General features: G+C 40.8%; 2 protein-coding genes across 3 annotated transcripts in view; one reads left to right on the forward strand and one right to left on the reverse strand.

The window, feature by feature from the left end:
* ACP1 (acid phosphatase 1) overlaps nt 1–15,516 on the reverse strand; it is a 31,602-nt gene extending 16,086 nt beyond the window's left edge. The window contains exons 1-3 of one of the 2 annotated variants that reach the window (XM_038396487.2): nt 15,344–15,516; nt 8,385–8,458; nt 7,990–8,103 (exon numbers count right to left, since the gene is read on the reverse strand). In XM_038396487.2, coding sequence (XP_038252415.1) covers nt 7,990–8,103; nt 8,385–8,458; nt 15,344–15,386 — 231 coding nt within the window. In that variant the 5' untranslated portion in view covers nt 15,387–15,516. Of the gene's footprint in view, nt 1–7,989; nt 8,104–8,162; nt 8,277–8,384; nt 8,459–15,343 lie in introns of both variants that reach the window. The other variant, XM_038396485.2, reaches the window with a different exon arrangement.
* Nucleotides 15,517–15,692: 176 nt separating this feature from the next.
* Nucleotides 15,693–22,290, forward strand: part of SH3YL1 (SH3 and SYLF domain containing 1) — a 104,979-nt gene continuing 98,381 nt past the window's right edge. Inside the window, exon 1 of the mRNA XM_038396480.2 lies at nt 15,693–15,835. Coding sequence (XP_038252408.1) covers nt 15,835 — 1 coding nt within the window. The 5' untranslated portion in view covers nt 15,693–15,834. The remainder of the gene's footprint in view (nt 15,836–22,290) is intronic.

A 22,290-nucleotide genomic window follows, 5' to 3' on the forward strand; every position in this document is an offset into this window, starting at 1 on the left:
GTTTATTTTCAAAAGCTACCAACTAATCTATACCTAAGTGAATATACATCAGTTATTCATCCAGAATTATAAAAATTTTCACTCCATTCACAAACGTATAAAAAATAAACCAAGTCTGCAATAATTTTTATATGTCCCCTAGAAAATTAGAGACACAAGGTAGGTGAGGTAATCTCTTTTATTGGATCATCTTCTGTTGGTGAGAGAGACAAATGTTTGAATTTACACAGAACTCTTCTTCAGATTGTAATTTCTACTGAAAAACTAGATTAACACATAGAAACAACATAATTGAACCATTTCCTATTTTTGCTTATGATTTTTCAATCATATTTTGCTCTTCTAAAATTAAAAAAAAAAGAGACAAGTCTTATCTTTAAATATAGTTACCAGGTGAGAAACAATTTATTTTTCCTTGATAATTAGTTTCTCTAATCACTGTCCAGATATTTGTGTAAAAAGACAGGGTTTTTTAGATACAGACTCAGATACAAGACAAAATTCAGAAGGAATATGTAATGTGATAGTCTCTTAAACTATATTTCACCCACATAATGAGTTAAAGAGCATAAACTGTTAACATTTTCCAGATTTTTTGGCTTGTAAAAGGTGTAACTTTAAACAGGCTGAAGGGCTACCTTAATCTACACCCTTGCACATCATATTATCAATTGCTTTTCTTTCTATACATTCTTCTACTGTCCCCAAGCATGAAAATTAAACAGAGTGAGCCAAGTTCAGAGGTATGTGTGGGTGTACACTGTTGGTAAATTGCTGGTGAAAGTGTGAATTTCTAAAAATCTTGCCCACAGTAAAAAAAATTTGTATTGGTGAAATTACATTGATTTAGTTACACTTTTGCAAACCCTTTTACATATTCTGCATGAATAAGGCTGTGTCTGTGTCATGGAGTCACGCATTCTGTGACTTTTCATGACTTCTGCAGTGGCCGATGCTGGCTCAGGGGCTGGCTGAGCAGGCCAGCCCCTGGGCCAGCAGCAGTTTCCATGTGTGGGAAGGAGGTCAGGGTTCGGGAAGAGAGTTGGGGTGTGGGGCGGTTCCCAGCCAATGGGAGCTGCGGAGCTGGCACTTGTAGCGGGAGCAGCACACAGAGCCCCCCTGGCTGCACCTCCCCCTAGGAGTTGCAGGGCCATGCTGGTCAGAGCCAGGTAGGGAGCCAGCCAACCCTCCACCCAAGAGCCAGCAGGGGTCCTGGGCCATGCGCCACTGCCTGCCCCACCACTATTGCAGGTCCCGGGGCACCCCTCTCCCCAGCACCTCCAGGGCCCCGGACGGCCCCTGTAGAGCACCTGGTGCCCCTGGCCCAAATTTTATTTAGGGGTATCTAGTAAAAGCCATAGACAGGTCATGGGCTGTGAATTTTTGTTTACTGCCCATGACTTTTACTAAAAATACCCGTGATTAAAACATAGCGTTATGCATGAACTAGGGTTTACTGCAATTAAAGCAAGGGCTCATCTGTATAACCAGCAGAAGTTCAAAGGTATAATCCAATGTGTACTCTTGTTTCAGAATAGAGTGCCTGTTTTTAGTTTAGCTTACACACATTTCCAACTGACATACACTAAATTAAAAAAGCAACTTTTATACCAGACAAGACTGTCCATGTAAGTAGTTATACTAGTACAACCACACGGTTTAAATTCACGACTTAAGTTATTCTGAAAAAAGCTTTCCCACATCAGGCAAGGCCTACATCAATTTAAGGCCAAACTTCGTGCTGGTGCACCACATTGATATTGGGGGTTTACACTGTGAATCAGTGGAATCAGCTACATAAATACTAACATCAATACTGCACAGTTCTACCCACAGTTGCATATATAGCATCATAATTCATCTTATTGGAAGTTTTGCCTTGTAGATGTCCTTTTTTGGGAAGAACTGGAGTAAGCAAAGGAAGCGTATGAGAAAGTGTCCTAGAAATAAAATAAGTTCACAGCCTGTGGAAAATCTGAACTTGTAAAAATTATGCATATGAAAAAATAGCCTCAATAGTAACTAGTAATGGATTATGATTAAACTTCCCCTAAATTGAGGTAGAGTGGGGTCTGGAAATCACATCTGGGCTGAGAGCAAACATGAAACATTTCACTCAGATAGGGAATTTTTTCTGCAGTAAATGCAAAGTGTAAAACAGAGTTAGAATAGAAGTCTCAATATAATCTCAGCTAAAACTTTTGATAGTACTGAGAATTAGTGAAGATCTGTTTATTTTCAATGTAAAAATATTTGCTGTATTCATACTGTGCCTTTGACCTACAAAAATATTTTTATAGTGGAAATAGCTCTGTTTTCTAGCAACTCTAATAAAACCTCTACAGGCTTACCCTCGTGGCTCTCTGCTGCTAAACTTTGGCCCAAGTGAAAATAATCTTACACAATTACGGTTGCACTGAGGACAACAAAAATAAAACCAACATGAAGACAGATGTACTGTACACTGAAGCTACTTAAAAATTAAGTTATGGACCAGCATTATCAACGATGATAGGGCACCCCAAGTTGCTCTAAGAGTAACTTAGTTAAAAAGGAGAACAGTCCAGTAAAGGAGACTGCAGTTCAGGAGTTATTTTGATGTCCATTGCTTCTCTGAAGAAAAGCGCTGAAGAAGTCCCCTGTGCCTCACTTGTAAGGGAAGGGAAAAAGGCTTGATTCCATAACTGCCTTCCACACCTTCTCAGGAGGAGATGCTCTCAGTGCTGTCAAAGCTCAACTCTCTGATGCGGTCCGAGCCTATACCGAGGAAGCAGGCTGCTGAAGTCCCACCGGGGAAGCATCTGACCCTACCGGGTTATGATTAGGTTGCTGCTGCAATACCATGGAAGCCTGTGCTGATTCACTTTTCAGCAATCCCTTAAAGCTTGGGGCTGAAGTAGAGGCAGATCCCTCTGGTACTGCACCCCTACAAGTGAGAAGATTTTCCCAGCTTTGCTTGCAGCTGCTCCTTTGATTCCAGAAAATTGGGGAAGGTGATTGCTTCGTTACAAGAGATCTTGAAGAGTAGTGACTCAGATAGATACTTCTGATAGATAGTTGGGTTTCTGATGCCCGGGAAAACCACATGGTGAACTGACTGTTGGGTGTGAAAGTTGCAGCCCTCTCCAGACTTCTAGATAGATATATGTGCAGTATTGGGGAGATGCCAATGGTCGTGGTACACATAGGTACCAATGACATAGGGAAAGCTAAGAGAGGTTATGGATGCCAAATTTAGGCTGCTACATACGAGATTAAAAGTCCAGGACCTCCATGGTAGTATTCTCTGAAATGCTTCCAGTTCTATGAGTAGGGCCAGTTAGACAAGCAGAACTGCAGGGTCTTACTGTGTGCATGAGATGGTGGTGTTTGGAAAAGGTATTTAGGTTTATTAGGAACTCAGGAACTTTTTGAAAAAGGAGGAGCCTACACAGAAAGGATAGGCTCCAACTAAACTAAAACCAGATTGCTGGCATGAAAAATTAATAAAGGAGTTTTTAAACTAAGGGCAGGGAAAAGCCAACAGCTGCGGATGAGTACAGGGTTCAGACAGAGACATCCATTAGGGAATAGCTTAAAGGGACTAGTCTATATCCTAGCAAAAAGGAGAGGATGGAAGTTGATAAACAATACGAACTGAAGAGAAGCCTGTCAAATGAAAAAAAAAAAAAAAAAAAAAGAGTCCCATTCAGCTACATCACATGAATGCAGACAACTAAATACTGACAAATTCAATAGCTGCTTCTAAACAAATGCTATAAGTCTAACCACAAAGATGGGTGAACTTCAGTGCCTGGTATTAAAGGAGAATATTGATACAATAGACATCACAGAAACTTGGTGGAATGTTGATAATTAATGGGACACAGTAATACATGGTACAAAATATATGACTACGACAGAGCAGGTCATGCTGATGGGGGTGTTGCACTATGTCAAAGAAAGCAGAGTCAGATATAGTAAAAATTTTAAATGAATCAAACTGTACATAGAATCTCTATGGACAGAAGTTCCATGTTTCAATAATAAGAGCATAACAGTAGGAATATGCTATCAACCACCTGACAAGGATGATTACAACGATTGTGAAATGTTCGGGGAGATTAGAGAGGCTAGAAAAACAGAAAACACAATAACAACGAGGGATTTCAACTATCTCCATATTCACTGGGTACATGTCGCCTCAGGATGGGATGCAGAGGTAAAATTTCTAGACATCATTAGTGACTGCTTCTTGGAGCAGCTAGTCCTGGAACCCACAATGGGAGAGGCAATTTTTAAAAAGGATCTACAGGAGATCCTGGCAATTATAGGCTTGTAAACCTAACTTCAATACCAGGTAAGATGGTTGAAACTATAATAAAGAACAGAATTATCAGACACACAGATTGAACATGATATGTTCGGGAAGAGTCAACATGGCTTTTGTAAATGGAAATCATGCCTCACCAATCTATTAGAAGTCTTTGAGGAGGTCAACAAGCACATGGACAATGGTGATCCAGTGGATATAGCATACTTGGATTTTCAGAAAGCCTTTGACAAAGTCCCTAACCAAAGGCTCTTAGGCAAAGTAGATAGTGAGGTAGCAAAATTTGCAGACAATACAAAGTTACTCAAGATAGTTAAGTCCCAAGCTGACTGCAAAGAGTTACAACAGAATCTCATAAAACTGGGTGATTGGGCAACAAAATGGTAGATGAAATTCAATGCTGATAAGAGCAAAATAACGCATATTAGAAAACATAATCCCAACTACACATACAAAATGATGTGGTCTAAATCAGCTAAATGAAAAAAAAAAAAAATCTTGGAAGCATCATGGATAGTTCTCTGAAAACATCTGCTCAGTGTAGCAGCAGTCATAAAAGCTAACAATGTTGGGAAATATTAGGAAAGGGAAAGAAAAGAAGACAGAAAATACCATCATGCTACTTTATAAATCCATTGTATGCCTATATCTTAATTACTGTGCGCAGTTCTGGCCATCCCATCTCAAAAAAGATATATTAGAACTGGAAAAGGTACAGAGAAGGGCAACAGAAATGGCTAGGAGAAGAGAACACTTTTCAGATAGGGAAAGATTAACAAGCCTGGGACCGTTCAGTTTATAAGAGAGAATGAAGACCGGGTATGATAGAAATCTATAAAATCATGAATGGTGTGAAGAAAGTGAATAAGGAAATGTTATTTACCCCTTTGCATAAAACAAGACCCATGGGTCACAATGAGATTAATAGGCAGCAAGTTTAAAACAAAAAACATAAGAAAGTACTTCTTCACACAATGCCCAATTAGCTTCTGGACCTCCTTACTGAGGGATGTTAGGAAGGCCAAAAACATAACTTGGTTCAAAAGAGAATGAGGTAAATTCATGGGCAGGGAAGCAACTCCATGTTCTGGGTGTCTCTAAATCTCTGACTGCAAGAAGCTGGGACTGAACAGGGGTGGATCTATTCTATTCCCTCTGAAGCATCCGATACTGGCCATTGTCAGAAGACATGATATCAGGCAAGATGGACTATTGGTTAGAAGCAACTGAGGCAGTTCAGAAGGATCATGCTGACCTTTATTTTCTTAGGAGTGGGGCTTGAGGATATGGAGCATGCATGTGACACCCCTACTGGATACTGAACTGTAGCTTCTGAACTGTGCAAATAGTGCAACCACACCATGAGTGGGAGCCACATGCATGGGAACTTGAAGAAATCTAGTGCTTAATTATATGAAGTAGTAATAATATTTGGACAGCAGTAAGGAGCCAAGAAAAGAATAAATGCTCCTTAATGTGTTTGGTTATTTGGTTAATGTGTTTGGGAAAGCATATGACTTTCCCAACCTGCTCTAAAAGATATCCCACATGCTCAACTCCTTCCTTCGATTTGGCTCTATTAGCAAAGAAACAAAATTCAGCTCAAGCCTTTTCACTAGGTTTGGCTGCTTCCAAATATTCTACCTCAATACTTCTTCACCTACACCTTTGATTCCCTCCTTCCTAGAGGGGCTTTGCTAGGTGTGGTCTCAAACCATCTGCTTCATCAGAGAGCCAGAAGGACCCACTGTGAGGAGACTTTCAAAACGTACAAATGACAGTTAGGTGTTTAACTCCTACTGTCTTTGGATACCCAAGTGCCATTTGTGCCTTTGAAAAGCCCCTCATTAATCTTTTTCCAGCTGGATCAACACCTACCAACATGGTTGGCTGTTTTGAACAAACATTGCTAGCCTGTCATAGTCCCCCCAGAATTGTACATCTGTGTTTAGTTGTATGTACAGAGAGAGGAAATATATTTTATGATCAAACTCATCATTGCCTTAAGTTCCCTTTGCTGTAATCTCGCCAGGTCATGTTGCAATTTTGCTCTGGATATTTCCACAAATTTTTTCATGGTTGCATTTATACCGTAAAAAACTTGACAAAGGAAGATTTGAAGCAGTCACGCAGAATGCAGACGTGCATGTGTGTTAGAGATTTGGCTTCTTTTTAGTTCAACTAGTCATAAGTGATCTAGAAACACCAAAGGAGAGTCTTTACAAGAAGCCCTGAAGACCTCTACATGGTAGCTGAAACAGCTTCACAGGTGAGTTTAAGAACCACTTACCTAATATAAAAATAAAAGTCAATATGCTGCTTGCAAGCAGTAAAAAAAAATAAAATAAAATAAAAATCTGGTACCTGTAAATGGAGACAGAACTGTTCTAGTATTAAAAGCAGCAGAATTTGCAATAGTGTGTTATGTTCAATTCTGTTTGTGTTGTTACATAAAAATTAGAAACTGGAAAGGTCAACGGAGGCCAGTTAGTATGATTGAGGGAATGTAGTCAGAAAGTTTATAGGAACTAAGCATGTACTCTTTGGAAACAGAGAAAGTAAAGGACGACCTCAATAAAGTCTACCAAAATGGAAAGATGCTAACAAGACTACTTGATCTTGTGTCAAATGTAAGAACTAGTGGCATGAAGTCAAGCTAAGGAAAAGTCAGGTCCTAAAGGAATACTCTATACATAAAGAATAGTTAATGGAAATAAGTTATGTGCATTTATTTGAATGTCTAAGTCATTTAAATTCATGAAGTTATGTTTATTTCAGTGCCTCTCTCTCTGGAATGCAATGCCTGAAATATACTCACTAAAGAAAAACCGAGGTGGGCATTTCCAAAACTTCAGACTGTTTCCGTTTAGTAAATGGTGCTGCTCTGACGCTTTGAGAGAGTGCCCCCCAAGGTATGTTTACAAAAATTATCTAGTTGCAATTCTCCTTTGAAGATATTTTGATATTATTTTCACTCTTGGGTCTGAGCTCCTTAGTGTGAGATAGGAGCTCCTTCAACTCAAAGAATTTTGACCCTAAGAGCAGCAGTACCAGGGCAGAGTACAAGCCAGGTCATCTATTCGACCTGTACAATATAAATGCTCCCCTTCCAAAGTACCTATCAGTTCCTTCATGTGCCTGGAATGTGCCATGGACTCACAAGATAAGACAAGGCAAAATTATTCAAAATAGGAAAAATATGCCTCAGAGAAAGAATATTAAACATTTAAAGATAGGGTTTTCAAAGTCACTCAACTGTTGGCCTAACTCTCCTCCCATAGGTTTCAGAGTAGCAGCCGTGTTAGTCTGTATTCGCAAAAAGAAAAGGAGTACTTGTGGCACCTTAGAGACTAACAAATTTATTAGAGCATAAGCTTTCGTGCATCCGATGAAGTGAGCTGTAGCTCACGAAAGCTTATGCTCTAATAAATTTGTTAGTCTCTAAGGTGCCACAAGTACTCCTTTTCTTTTTTCTCCTCCCATAGACTTCAACTAGAAGAGTGAGGCCAATGCTGAGTGCTTTTGAAAATCTCACTTAATAGTCAATCCTCCTACTATTTAATATGCAATCTGATACATACCAAATACTCATCAAATGGCTGTTAAGACTGGTATGAGAAATTATGGTTGAACAAAATTATTAGTTCTGTCAAGAAATAAAATGTACTCTTTTCTACCTGCCGTGCTTTATGGGCTGTCTCAATGCCGTGATTTCTTAGACAGCTTAAAGCCCTTGCATCTGGGGAGCACCCCACGTTCCAGTCAGACACAGCAGCACTGTCTGTCATCCACTGCAACAACAACAATAAAAAACACAAATACACATTTAAAGGAAATAAGAGTACAGTACCTGTCTGGCAATATGATTCATGGTAATGCCATGCTTCCTCATACAAGTCTGTCCCCGAAAATCAGGAGGGTTGCCTATTTCATAAGTAGATGTTGCTGCACTGTCTATCCTCCACTACAGAGAAACAAATTCAAATGTTTATGTTTTCCTTCCCACAGCTTATGTAATACTGACTGGCTAAAAGAAAGTATATTTTGGCAACAGTAAAAATAAACAACTGACCTTATTTTCAATGTTTTCATCAGTTACAAGTTTTCTAAAAACTGCTTCAGCTATGGGTGATCGGCAAATGTTCCCTAAAGAAACAAGAGATTGAACTAAAGTTTATCTATGGTAAAAGCAGCAAGATAGGACAGGATTTTAGTTCACATAGTACTTTGACAGTTTATTTTATCATATCCCCAGATGAATCCACAGCAGTGGAGTCAAGTCAAGGCCTGTGGAGCAGTCTGTTTATTTCCATCTTACTGCACCATGGGAGCGAAGGTACTGCCCCATGGAGCTTGCCACACAAGGGGTCACGTATCTCTTGCATTTGATCCCAAATCTTGTACCCCTCCTGTATGATGTAATTGCATTGCTTTTTTTGTCCCCTCAACAGAAAGACTTCCTGTAACCATAATTGAAAAAGCAGAATTTTGAACTGCATCTCAAATGGATGTTAATATTGACGTTTTCTGTCTTGTCTTTCATAGTTTTACTCATAATAGTCTGGAACTTCTAAGGTCTTCAGATGTCCCATCCCCACAAATCCTCTATGCACTGGCAACAAGTAGGATACATTTCTGACTATGATTTACTGGATAATTTGCAAAAGTTTGCTTGAAGTATTTATCTTAACGGTCAGCATCGTTGTTGAGAGAAAACTTTCCATTGCCTTTTTACCCCTTAAAAATGTATTAAACACTGTATAAAACACATGTATTTTAGAATGCTAAAAATATTTGGGAATATATCATATCCTTACCCAAAGTAAATAAAGTTCAATACCAAAGCAAGAGTCTGCCAATGCTATTGTTTGGGCTCCTCTTTTTAATGATACCCCCATAGATAAAACTTTCATCCCAGTCTGCTTTTTCATATTCTACCCTTTCCCCACTTCAAATGTTTTGGAAAATTGAAAGCAGTTATGTTATCGAATATGCCATTTATGTTCAAGGTAACCGAAAAGTATGACATTATTCCATTGTAGTAAAACACTACACTTCCATTCTTTCAGAATCAAAGGGAAGGTAATAAAGTATTCTGTAGAAGATTCAGGAAAAGTCAAACCACTGATCTGGTGGACGGCACTGGCTCAGCACCTAGGGGGTTGTTGAGCTACTTTTGACGGCAGTAGCCTCCTCTGGAGGTGCACAGAGAGCGTTTCCTTGATTTGGACTAGTTCATTCAAGTTTGAGAAACTAAATGGGAGTTGAAAAAAATAGGAAAGCTTATTTTCCTTTGCCAATCTACGAATAAAATTAAGGAGGGAGAGGATGAGCTCTTTAGCTCTAAAAACCTCAAAGGGCATGGTGACCTGAAGCAATCAATTAAAGTCACTAACAATTAACACTTCCTGTTTTGCTTAATAAATCAATTAGTTTTAAATGCAAAACAGATGTTTTTGATAAAGAAAAAAAAAGGAGTTTATGTACCCAGCACTCTAAAATAGCTTTTATTTAAATAATAAACAATTTTAAAATGGATTTCTGTGAATTTTTAATTGAATTCAAATTTGTCAAGCTGCATTTGGAAATTACAAGTAAAAAAATTAATATAGTAATAAAAATTCCATTTTCCAACATAATAAAAATATAAAAATTAAGAATCTACATAAAATGTATATAAACCTGTGTAATTGCTTACATAAGTGTACATGGTCCATCCTCAGGGTTAGCAAAAAGAAATACAAAATTTAGTGTAAAGGCCATATTTACTTGCGAATCAAAATGCTTTCACGATTATACCAACCAATGTGAATGAACCTGTCTTTAGGAAAACAAAAAGAACAGATGCAAAACAAGATTAAAATAGATGATTTAAGTAAAGGTTTCCTGCTTGCTGATTTAAATCATGATTAAAAATGGTGATTTAAAAATTAATTCATCCTGTCAAAGGCAGGTTTTTAAACAGTGAATAACTGTCTGAAGGAGTAGCCTGTAAGGAAAAGGAGTATTATTGGACACACAGTAACCTACTGAGAGGACAATGGGATTTTGCTGGTTTGCCAATGGTTGAAGTAAATATCTTGCCACATAATTAAACTGAAACATTAAATAAGCCTGAAATACATATCACTTTCAGCCTATTGCACACTAAAATAAGTTGAAGGAAAGTTATACAACATGGTTATAGACCTTCAGGTGAGTAGTGGATACTAAATTATAGTCTAAGCAATCCAGTAATACTTGCTACCCAGATGAATCTATTCTGAAACTTCTCACAGAGACAATAGCTGTTATCATTTAATATTCTGTTACAGCGGTGCTTAATATAAAACAAACAATTCACACTTTTTTGATGTTTTACTTCACATTCAAATCAATAGGGTATATTTGTTTTTCGATTGAAGGGAAGTCACTTTCTTTCACATCACAAAAATCAGAGTTCCATTTTTGATTTTGAACAGTCCTGGGTGGTGGTAGTAGTTTTTGACAGTGGTACAATGAGATGAGATCAGTTTTTAAAAAGTTTAAATTAATGCTTTATTAACATCACCTTTTGAAGGGTCATTCAACAAAAGAAAGTAATCCTACAGTAATTAATAGATTTCACTTCCTTCTAAAACATCTGTGAAAGTCATTTAATTCATTAAAAAAGATGGAAACGGAATGAAGATATTTTAATGCAACATTAACTTTTGAGACTGTGTCAGTCATATCCAGAAATTCAGAATTAAGACTCTGAAGCAACTTAGTTCTGACCCCTTTTGTGCAAATTATCTTATTACAGTAAATAAGATCTTCACATTTTATGATCATACAGAACCTATGGTAATTAAAATGCAACACAGTATGTGCATCTGCAGTTAGCGAAACAATGTGGTTCTTTTGTAGTACATATAAATTTATTATTTACCACACTGGTAAATCTATTTGGAAAGCCACCCTATAGAAAGCGATGACAATATACACAAAATAGACTTTTCCCTTCAATCTCTTAAGCAACAGAGTAGGTACCACAGACAGGAAAAAAGTGCAAATTTCCCGTATTGTACAAGCAATATGCCTCAGCCCTGCAATGATTAACTGGGGCAAGAGATAACTTGATGCCAATCGACACCCTTGACAACAGATTTAGGGGACATCATGGGTAGAACACATACGAAGCATGGACTATTTTCTCAGAAGAAATAGTCCCTCAACTAAGCAAGAAGTAATGTTAGCATGGTTGAGTGATGAAACTTGCTTTTATTATAGGCAGAATGCTTCATAGCTATGCGGGGCTACGAGGAGTCAGAGTAGATATCTTCTAGATATGTGATATTGCACAAGAACCCTATATACCAGAGGTTCAAACAGTAATCCACGAGCTCCATTCAGGAGGTCTGCAGATAGTTCACACTAAGGTGCATGCCTGGGTGGCTGCATAAGAGAGAATGAAGCGCCACCCACTTAATTAGTGGAGCCGCTCAGGCATGGCTCCACTAATTAGGTGCCTGGACCCTGGAAAAGACGCACATGTAAGGTGAGGTGGTGGCCTTGGAGGGAGTAGGGGATAGGTGGGAAGGAGCAGTGGGGTGAGAAGAGGGAGTGGGAGGAATTTGAAATGTGCAGGGCTGCGGTGGCCAGAGAAAGATGACTTCCCCCAACTCCAGGGCTGCAGCTACTGGGGAGAGACTGCCCTCCTTCCCAGCCCCAGCTCAGGGGCTGCTGTGGCAGGGGAGAGAGAGCACATCTCTCACATTAGAAAGGTAAGACTACTGATATTAAAATACGAGTTGTGTGCTTTTATTTGCAAAACAAAAAACTGTTCATTAGCAGCAATTTTTTTTAATAGCGCTTTTATCCAAAGTGCTTTACAATAATTAGCTAATGGTACAAATAACATTTGGAAAGATCAGTAAGTGGTCCGCCGAGGCCCTCAGCAATTTTCAAGTGGTCCGTGGAAAAAAAAAGTTTGAGAAGCACTGCTATACTACTTCAATACAAGTAAAGGATGACATATCTAATTGAAACTGTAGGGGGAATACAAGCATGCAAAAGATATTACCTAGTTTTATAATAAATAAGATAAATTGGAATTTCATCAGCACACAAAAGCCATCCATCAACTCATGCAAAAAGCGTATGGATTATTTTTTTTTGAAGGATTACAATCAGGATCTCTCAGATGAAGAAACACAATGTCCCTCATTCACTGTCTACATTATAGAAATTTGCACTGGTAATGTACATATGCAGCATCATTATAAAGATGAATTTACACCAATGCAATTTAATCTGAAATTACCAGAGTAAACTGCATTTGTGTAACCTCCACTTTAGAATGGTGCAGTACATACATATTAAAGGTTTGCATTGGTGTAGGTAAATTAATGGGTGAGCTCCTACAACAAAAGATACTATATAAGTGTAAAAAGTAATTTTTTTAAAAATGTCTTCTCTTAAATTAAATAAAAACTGCAACTTGTTCACCTCTTCTCAGTTCCAATTCCTTTTTATGTATTTGGGTTTCTTATGTTGCTGGATACTTCATTTATTCTTCTGTGGTAGGAAAAAATTCAGAAGCAATCTAATTATGCAACTATTAAGTAGATTATATTTTGCTGTGTAATGAATATCTGCTTCTCTTGTTACAGATAGAAAGCAGATGTTAAGTGAATATTTGACTATTAGTTTTTCAAAACAAATGTAGAAGTAAACAACCTGACTTCACATGAATCCTTGTACTCTCTAGAATCAACTCTCAAGTGCATATGGGATATCTTCAGAAATGACAGGCTGTCTCTCCCTTCAAACAACTGAACACTTGAAGTACTGGAAGTTTCAGATATTTGCAATGGGTATTAAAAATAACAATCATATTTTTGAATTGATTGGGCTCAGTTTTTATTCTTTTTAATAAAAAATATTACATATACTTAAAATTATACTAATGTATCAAGATTACTTTTTAGGGCACAGGGAAATTTTAGATAACTGCTGAAACACAGCAAAACCTAACACTGGCAGAAGGAAAGCTCAATGCAATCTTAAAATACTTTAAATGAATGAAACTTTGACAGGTCAGCATTTATTAAAAAAAAGAAAGCTGTTTCCCACATCATTCAGTCCTTGTCATATGGCACCAACTCTTTTGGGTAGCTAATATAAGATGAAGGGAAATTCCAGGGGAGTTGACAACATTACAGCGATTTCACTCCATTGCTTGTACTTTCTGACTTTGTTCATTCTTCCCTGAAAATAGCAAATATGATTTATTCTCTCCATTCCCAAGTTTCTCTATTATTATTTAACACTGGACTAGACACACAGAGTAAGCCATGTCCCTGCCCCAGAGAGGTTACAGTCTAGATGTGTTCCATTAATGGTTATTATCTGTTTTATTTACTGCAGACAGAAGACATTATCAAGCACTAAACTGTAATTTGCTGTGTAATGAATATCTATTTATCATTACAAATGCAAAACAGATTGTGTGCATATATTTATTGATGGTTCCATAACACAGATATAATTTAACAAATGATCCTTGAGAAGACAAGTCTTCATCTTCCACTGCATCAGGGAGATTTTAAGGCCAGGTAGCCAGACTCACAGAATCATAGTAATATAGGGCTGGAAGACACCATCAGAAGTCATCTAAGTCCAGCCCCCTGCACCAAGGAAGGACCAAGTAAACCTAGATCATTTTTGACAGGTCTAACCTGTTCTTTTTAAAAAAAAAAAAAAAAAAAAAAACACCTCAGAATGATGGGGATTCCACAACCTCCCTTGGAAACCTATTCCAGACCGTAATCAGCCTTATATTAGGCGTTTTTTTCTAATATCCAACCTATATCTCCCTTACTATAGATTAAACCCATTACTTCTTGTCCTGCCTTCAGTGGACATGAGAAAAAAAAAATTAAAAATAGTCCTTTTTTAACAGCCCTTAACATATTTGAAGACATCTATCAGATTCTCTCTCGGTTCTTTTTCTCAATACTAAAGATGCCCAGTTTTTTTAACCTTTCATCATAGGTCAGACTTCCTAAAGCTTTTATAATTTTTGTTGGACTCTCTCCAATTTGTCCACATCTTTCCTAAAATGTGGAGTCCAGAACAGGACACCATACTCCAGCTGAGGCCTCACCAGTGCAGAGTGGAGTGGAACACTTACCTCCTGTGTCTTACATATGACACTCCTGTTAATACACCTCAAAAAGATATTAGCCCTTTTCACAACTGCATTGCATTGTTAACTCATATTCAATTTGTAATCCACTAACTCCCACATCCTTTCCAGCAGTACCACCACTTAGACAGTTTTTTTCCCCATTTTGTAATAAAACATTTAATTTTTCCTTTTTAAGTGAAATATTTCTCACATCTCTTCACTGATGTTCATCTTGTTGATTTCAGAAAATTCTCCAATTTGTTTGCAACCCTTCCAAGCCTGGTGTCACATGCAAATTTTATAAGCATACTCTTTGTCCCATTAGCCAACTCATCAATGAAAATACTGAATGTATCGTAACTTCTCTGCAACTTTTGGTAGGTAGGTACTAAACATGAACACACACTCTGGTGTTACACTTACTATGACACTGTACCAAGTCCTCCACACAGAGATAACAGCTTGTTGGGGTGGGCAAATAGATTAGGAAGGGGAATGATGGTGGGTGGGAGATACCAGAAGTGTTTATTACATTAACAGGAGCGCCTCCCCTGTTCAGGGTGCACATCTATCCTCCCCCTGCAAGAACCATCCCCCTCCCACTGAACTACTTACCTTATCCTCCTTCCTGGTGGGGAGGGGAGACTCTATTCAGGGTACCGGAGGACGGACTCTACTCCTATCCCCTTCTCAGCAGGGCCCCTGCTAATTCCCTCCCCACCCCTCCTGCGGCTGTCCTGGAGCGAGGCGGGAACGGCCTTCTCTCCATCCACCAACCATGGGTGCCTCAACCCCCAGGAGCCCCTGTCCCCTTCCCACCACAGCCCTGGGGACACGTCCCCGCTCCAGTCCTGCCTGAGCGGCCACCCCGCACTTACCCAGACACACGAAGAGCACAGACTTTGCTTCCCCAGCCGCCATCTTTCTTTCCAGGCAGCACCAAAGCAGGAGGGGGTAAGGTGGGGGGGGGTCCTTTCCTTCTCCGGACTGTCGTGCAAACCTCACCGCGCTTTGCGGCACCACTCATTAAAGCTGTCTTTTGTTTATGCCTGATGGGAAGCGGGGTGGGGAATAAAACGAATTTAAAAATATGCTCTCAGAGTTTGGCAAAGGCAAAGGCGACCGACCAGCCACTCCAACCGATACACCCCTCATGGCGTTGGAGGTTGTGTGTGTGTAAAAATCAGGCACTTGAATGGACACCCCCCCCCCCGCTGCACCTGTCCCAGGTAAGCAGCTCTCAGGGGTCCTTCCTTCGCCTTGCACGCAGGCACGCACTCAGTGATGAGAGGGCGAGTTTGGGCCTGGCCGCGCTCTCTCTCCTGTACTGTAAAGCCGCAGCCAGGAGCCTTTGGAGGGTGTTACAAGCAGTGAGTATTGACGCTGCTGTGTTCTCAGCCCCGGGGAACGACAGTGGTTCCTTGGGTCTTACCTTCCCTATTTTCACTGGTTAGATGGAGAATGAGGGCAAGTCTACTTTAGGGTCGCCAGGCATCCGGTTTTGGACGGAGCCCTTAAAAGCCTGGTTGGAGGTGCAGCCGGGGCCTGGGGCTAAGGCAGGCTCCCTATCTGCCCTAGTTCTGGGCTACTCCCCGAAGAGGCCACCAGGCCCCTAGGCACTGGGGTGGCCAGGGGCTGGGAGGGTATGCTCCGCAACTCCCATTGGATGGGAACTGTGACCAATGGGAGTTGTGGGGGACAGTGCCTGCAGATGGGGCAGGGTTGCCTGGCTGCACCTCTGCCTAGGAGCTAGAGGGGGGACATGCTGCTACTTCTGGGAGCTGCTTAAGGTAAGTGCTGCCTGGATCCTGCACCCATGTGCCACGCTCCCCTCCTCCAGCCCTGATCCCCCCCTCTTCCCTCTGAACCTCTTGATCCTAGCCTGCAGCACCCTCCTGCACCCCAAGCCCCTCATCCCCACTCCAGAGCCCACATCCTGCTGCAGCCCTCAAACGCCCCCAATGCCCCAACCCTCTGCTCCATCCTTGATCCCCCCCCAACCCTTCAGTCCCAGCCCTGAGCACCCTTCTCTACCCCAAATCCCTCATCCCTGGCACCACATCAGAGCCTGCATCTCCAGCCAGAGCCCTCACCCCCTTACATCCCAACTCTCTGCCCAAGCCCAGAGTCCCCTACCACACCCTTAACCCCTTATTTCTAGTCCCACCCTGTAACCTACACTCCCTGCCCAGAGTCTGTACCTCCTCCCACACCCCAACTCCCTGCCTTGGTCCAGAGTTCCCCTCTCATACTCCGAACACTTTGGCTCCACCCCCCCAGCCCGGAGCCCCCTCCTGTTCCCCAAACTCCTCATCCCTGGCCCCACCCCAGAGTCCGCACTCACAGCCAGAGCCCTCACCCCTTCCTGCACCCCAGCCCCCTGAGCCTGCTCAGTGAAAATGAGCAAGTGAGTGAGAGTGAGGGACCGGGGGGCAGGGGATGAAGTGAGTGGGGGTGGTGCCTTGGAGAAGGAGCGGGGCAAGGGTGTTTGGTTTTGTGCGAGTAGCAAGTTGATAGCAACCCTATCAGCCGCCAGTCTAATGTAAGCAACGCAGTGTCTGCGCTAACACTGCGTTGACCTAACTACATTGACCTAAGCGCTACACCTCTAACAGAGATGAAGTTATTAAGTTGATGTAGTTGGTGACTTACATTAGCAGGAGCAATATTGTAGTGTAGATGCTTACAGAGTTAGGTCAATGTAAGACCAACGAGAAGTGCAAGGGGAATCGATGGGAGAGCATCTCCCGTCGACACACTCCAGTGAAGACACTGCAGTAAGTAGATTAGGCACGTCGACTTTAGCTACGTTATTCTCAGAACTGAAGTTATGTAACTTGGATCGATTTTTTTCCCCCCTTCTCCTCTGAAGTGTAAACCAGTCCTAAGTTAGCTGCTACTCTTGCATCAATAACTCTGTGGTCCCAGTACATCTTGGCATGAGTGTGCCATAAAAACTCAGCTCTGGGACCTGCTGGAATGTGGATCTAGCTAGTTTTTGGTCCCCACTTTGCAAATTAGACAGCTTAAATACAAAACAAATTTATCGGCTAGTACTTCAGCAAAAACATACAAACTAAAAAGATGTTATTGCAGCTCAGTGCAACAGTGAGTGCTACAAAAGCCTCAGTCTGGTACTGGTTTCAGAGTAGCAGTCGTGTTAGTCTGTATTCGCAAAAAGAAAAAGAGTACTTCTGGCACCTTAGAGACTAACAAATTTATTTGAGCATAAGCTTTCGTGAGCTACAGCTCACTTCATCGGACGCATTTGGTGGAAAATACAGAGGGGAGATTTATATACACATACAGAGAACATGAAACAATGGGTTTTATCATACACACTGTAAGGAGAGTGATCACTTAAGATGAGCCATCACCAGCAGTGGGAGGGGGAAGGAGGAAAACCTTTCATGGTGACAAGCAAGGTAGGCTATTTCCAGCAGTTAACAAGAACATTTGAGGAACAGTGGGGGGTGCGGTGGGGGGGAAAAATAACATGGGGAAATAGTTTTACTTTGTGTAATGACTCATCCATTTCCAGTCTCTATTCAAGCCTAAGTTAATTGTATCCAGTTTGCAAATTAATTCCAATTCAGCAGTCTCTCGTTGGAGTCTGTTTTTGAAGCTTTTTTGTTGAAGGATAGCCACTCTTAGGTCTGTAAGCGAGTGACCAGAGAGATTGAAGTGTTCTCCAACTGGTTTTTGAATGTTATAATTCTTGACGTCTGATTTGTGTCCATTTATTCTTTTACGTAGAGACTGTCCAGTTTGACCAATGTACATGGTAGAGGGGCATTGCTGGCACATGATGGCATATATCACATTGGTAGATGCGCAGGTGAAGGAGCCTCTGATAGTGTGGCTGATGTGATTAGGCCCTATGATGGTGTCCCCTGAATAGATATGTGGACAGAGTTGGCAACGGGCTTTGTTGCAAGGATAGGTTCCTGGGTTAGTGGTTCTGTTGTGTGGTGTGTGGTTGCTGGTGAGTATTTGCTTCAGATTGGGGGGCTGTCTGTAAGCAAGGACTGGCCTGTCTCCCAAGATCTGTGAGAGTGATGGGTCGTCCTTCAGGATAGCTTGTAGATCTTTTATGATGCGTTGGAGAGGTTTTAGTTGGGGGCTGAAGCTGATGGCTAGTGGCGTTCTGTTATTTTCTTTGTTGGGCCTGTCCTGTAATAGGTGACTTCTGGGTACTCTTCTGGCTCTGTTAGTCTCTAAGGTGCCACAAGTACTCCTTTTCTTTTTGCGAATACAGACTAACACGGCTGCTACTCTGAAACCTGTCATTATGCTAGGGGATCCTAGTGGTTTTCAAGCCTTCAGTTTTCATTGGAATGCAGAACATAGCAGATACTACTGCACTTTAAAAATCTGGCCCCAAAATACTGATCTGACCTTCCAGATTTTGGCCACAAATTAGATATCCATATTATTGAAATGGAGAATAAGTGTTGCTTCTACTATTTCACCAAAAAAAAATCTGGGCCTCAACACTTCCTGATTTAAAAAAACCCTGCAAAAACTCTAATTTGGCAACCGTATTACGTTGGTCCAGATAATTTTGATCGGCACCTCTTTGTCCAAATGTTGTTGCCTAAATTTAGTCATGGTGGATAAAAGTTGATTTTGAAAAAGATTTCTTAGGTTTATTTTTACAACAAAAAATGCATTTATTTAAAATGTGAAAACATGGCAATCTATATTAAGGACTAAATTTACTATAATCTACTAAGGTCATTTAAACTACGTGTTAAAAAAGTATGCTTGCTGTTAAAGTTTTAAAGAAAGGTTACTGAACTGTTAGAAATCACTGGCTAAGCACCTGGAACCAGATTTTGGTGAACAGCTAAGCCAATTTTTGACAGCAGTAGTCTCTTCTGAAGGTGCAGAGACAATATTTTCTTCTTTTCAGTTTATTCAGCTAGTTCATTTCAATGATTAATTCAGTCAAAGTTGAAAAATGGACTGGGAGTTGAAAAAGAAGAAAAGCTTGTTTTCCTCTTCCAATCTGTGAATAAAAATGAGGTCTGAGAGGATGAGATCTGTTCGATTTCAAATCTTGAAGGACATGATGACCAGAAACAACCGTCATTGCACCATGGGCTTTTGTACGAGCTTGTGACTTGTTTACATGTTAGACTCCTTGGTCCGTGCTGGAGGTCAGACTAGATGATCACGATGGTCCCTACTGACCTTAAAGTCTATGAGAAACAACCCATTCAATTAACCACAGATAGTACTTTATTTGTTTAAATCATTAATTAGTTTTGATAAATTTAGGGTTTTCCCCGCATTTATCGTGTATATTTAAGGTAGTTTAACAAAGAAAAAAAACATTTTACAATGCTGGTTTTGTATATTTTTAATAGAATTTCAAATGCAGCTTGACAAATGATAGGTAAAAATGAAATCATCAAGTAAATAAAAAACGTGTCATTCACCATTTTCTAACATAATAAATATTAAGATATACAATTGCTTAAATAAGGGTGTATCGCTCTAGTGTATCCTCCTTGGTAGGTATAATTTGGAACTTCTTTTTGCAAACAATGAGAATCAACTTTCTTTAGAAAAATAAATAGAAAGTATGAATGCAAAAGTATAAAATTGATTATTTAAATTAAGGTTTCCTGCCTGGTTATTAAAATCAGTGATATAAATCAGTCCTTCCTGAAATTGGCATGCATTCTCCTATTCCATCAGCATAATCCAGATGTTCTCTAAATAGCAGCTGAATTTGTGATGTTGGGATCAAAAGTTAGCTAGCTTTAGATGCCATGTCTAAGTTTTGAGGTGCTTTTGTGCTATTATGTGGTGTCTGGAATCCTTTGGTGCAATAGGAACAGCAAGACTTGTTCTCCATTTAAGCGGTAGAATTTAAGGGATGAATGCCTAGATCAGTGGTGGGCAACCTGCAGCCCATCGGGGTAATCCGCTGGCAGGCCGCCAGACAGTTTGTTTACATTTGCACAGCCGCCTGCAGCTCCCAGTGGCCGTGGTTCGCTGTTCCCGGCGAATAGGAGCTGTGGGAAGCAGTGAGGGCTGCAGGGACATGCTGGCCGCCACTTCCTGCAGCTCCCATTGGCCGGGAACAGTGAAATGCGGCCACAGGGAGCTGCGGGCGGCCATGCAAATGTAAATAAACTGTCTGTCTGGCAGCCTGCCAGTGGATTACCCTGACAGGCCGCAGGTTGCCCACCACTGGCCTAGAACCTGCAGTTTTTAGCTTTTACCAAGATTCCACAATTGTCAAATGGTGGTGATTAATATTGGGTGCTTAAAGAGGGCACTGGGGCATCTATGGGCCCGTTCCTGTGCCTCTGTGTAATTGGGGGCCCATGATCATCTATTTTTTAAAATAGATGATGACTATGAAGATGGATGAAAGTTTATTTTCAACACACACAGTTTTGCGCACACTGTCATGACAGTATGCATATGTGTAACGCTGACAGACCCCAGTCGTCAGTGGGCAGGGTCGAACTTGGGATCGCCGAAACTAAATGCATGAGTGTCTACTGCATGAGCTAAAAGCCACATGCCTTTTAGCTAAGGCTGTAGCTGACTCATTAAGTGGTCCCAATGCCACTAGAGGGGACAGAACACCATGCCCAGGAGGTGTGTGGGTTACATATGCACAATGGTTTCTCTGTGGTAAAAACTGTGTTGCTTTTGTGCAACAGATATCACTGTTTGAAACTACTCTGTTTATTCGTGACGTGCTTCTGAGTTGCTCTTAATTGTAACATTTCTTTAAACTATTCTCTGTGGAGCCTCTCCTGGTTCCCTGCAAACTAAAACACTTGGAGAACCTGGTAGTGGGGAAATTGGGAGATGTGTGTGAGAATCTCTTTGACAAAGTTGTTTGCAAAATATCATCATTGGATAGCCACTGAATATGAGTGGTGGGTCACTATTATTTCAACCATTTATTATATGATTCTTTTCTCTGTGATGATAGGTCGAGGTAAGATAAGATCCATGTCTAAAGAGTAAAAATATAATTCATACCTCTGTAATTCTCTGTGGCAAAATTCTCTGTTCTGCACCCTGTGTAATTGTTAATGCTAGTGGCAAGTAGATATAAAATACTACCAGATCAGAATGGTAGTGTTTTACATCCACTTTGAATTGGTCATATGACTTCCTGGCTACACCAGAGAGAGAAAGCAGTAGAGAGTCCAATTTGATCTGAGAAATAGGTTGGGTAAGCCATTTATGTTACAGATACTTTTACAAAACAATCTCATTTATGTAAAAATGTATTATCTTGCATTTTTGTTTATCCATTTTGTGTGTAGGGTTAGGGAAAGGGAAAATAATAAAAATCCTGGCTTTTGAGTTTAATAAAGTCTGAACAAATACAATTTAGATTAGATTACTCTGGTCCTTTGTTTAAAATGCTCCTTTTTCCTCACCGTTCTAGTTAAAGCAAGGGTGGGCAAATTTTTTGGCTTGAGGGCCCATCTAGGTATGGAAATTGTTTGGTGGGTCATGAATGCTCACAAATTGGGGGTTGGAGGGCAGGAGGACTCTGGCTGGGAGTGCAGGCTCTGGGGTGGGGCTGGGAATGGGTTGGCAGTGCAGGAGGGTGCTCCGGGCTGGGACCCAGGGTTCGGAGGGCAGGAGGGGATCAGGCTGGGGCAGGAGGGTTGGAGCACGGGCCAGGGTTAGGGAAGCAGGCTTCAGGCAATGCTTACCTCAAGCAGCTACCAGAAACAGCGTCATGTCCCACCTCCAGCTCCTACATGGAGGTGCGGCCAGGCAGCTCTGCGCGCTGCCCTGTCTGCAGGCGCTTACCCTGCAGCTCCCATGGGCTGTG

This window comes from Dermochelys coriacea, chromosome 3 (assembly GCF_009764565.3).
Source record: "Dermochelys coriacea isolate rDerCor1 chromosome 3, rDerCor1.pri.v4, whole genome shotgun sequence".
NCBI classification, from domain to species: domain Eukaryota; kingdom Metazoa; phylum Chordata; order Testudines; family Dermochelyidae; genus Dermochelys; species Dermochelys coriacea.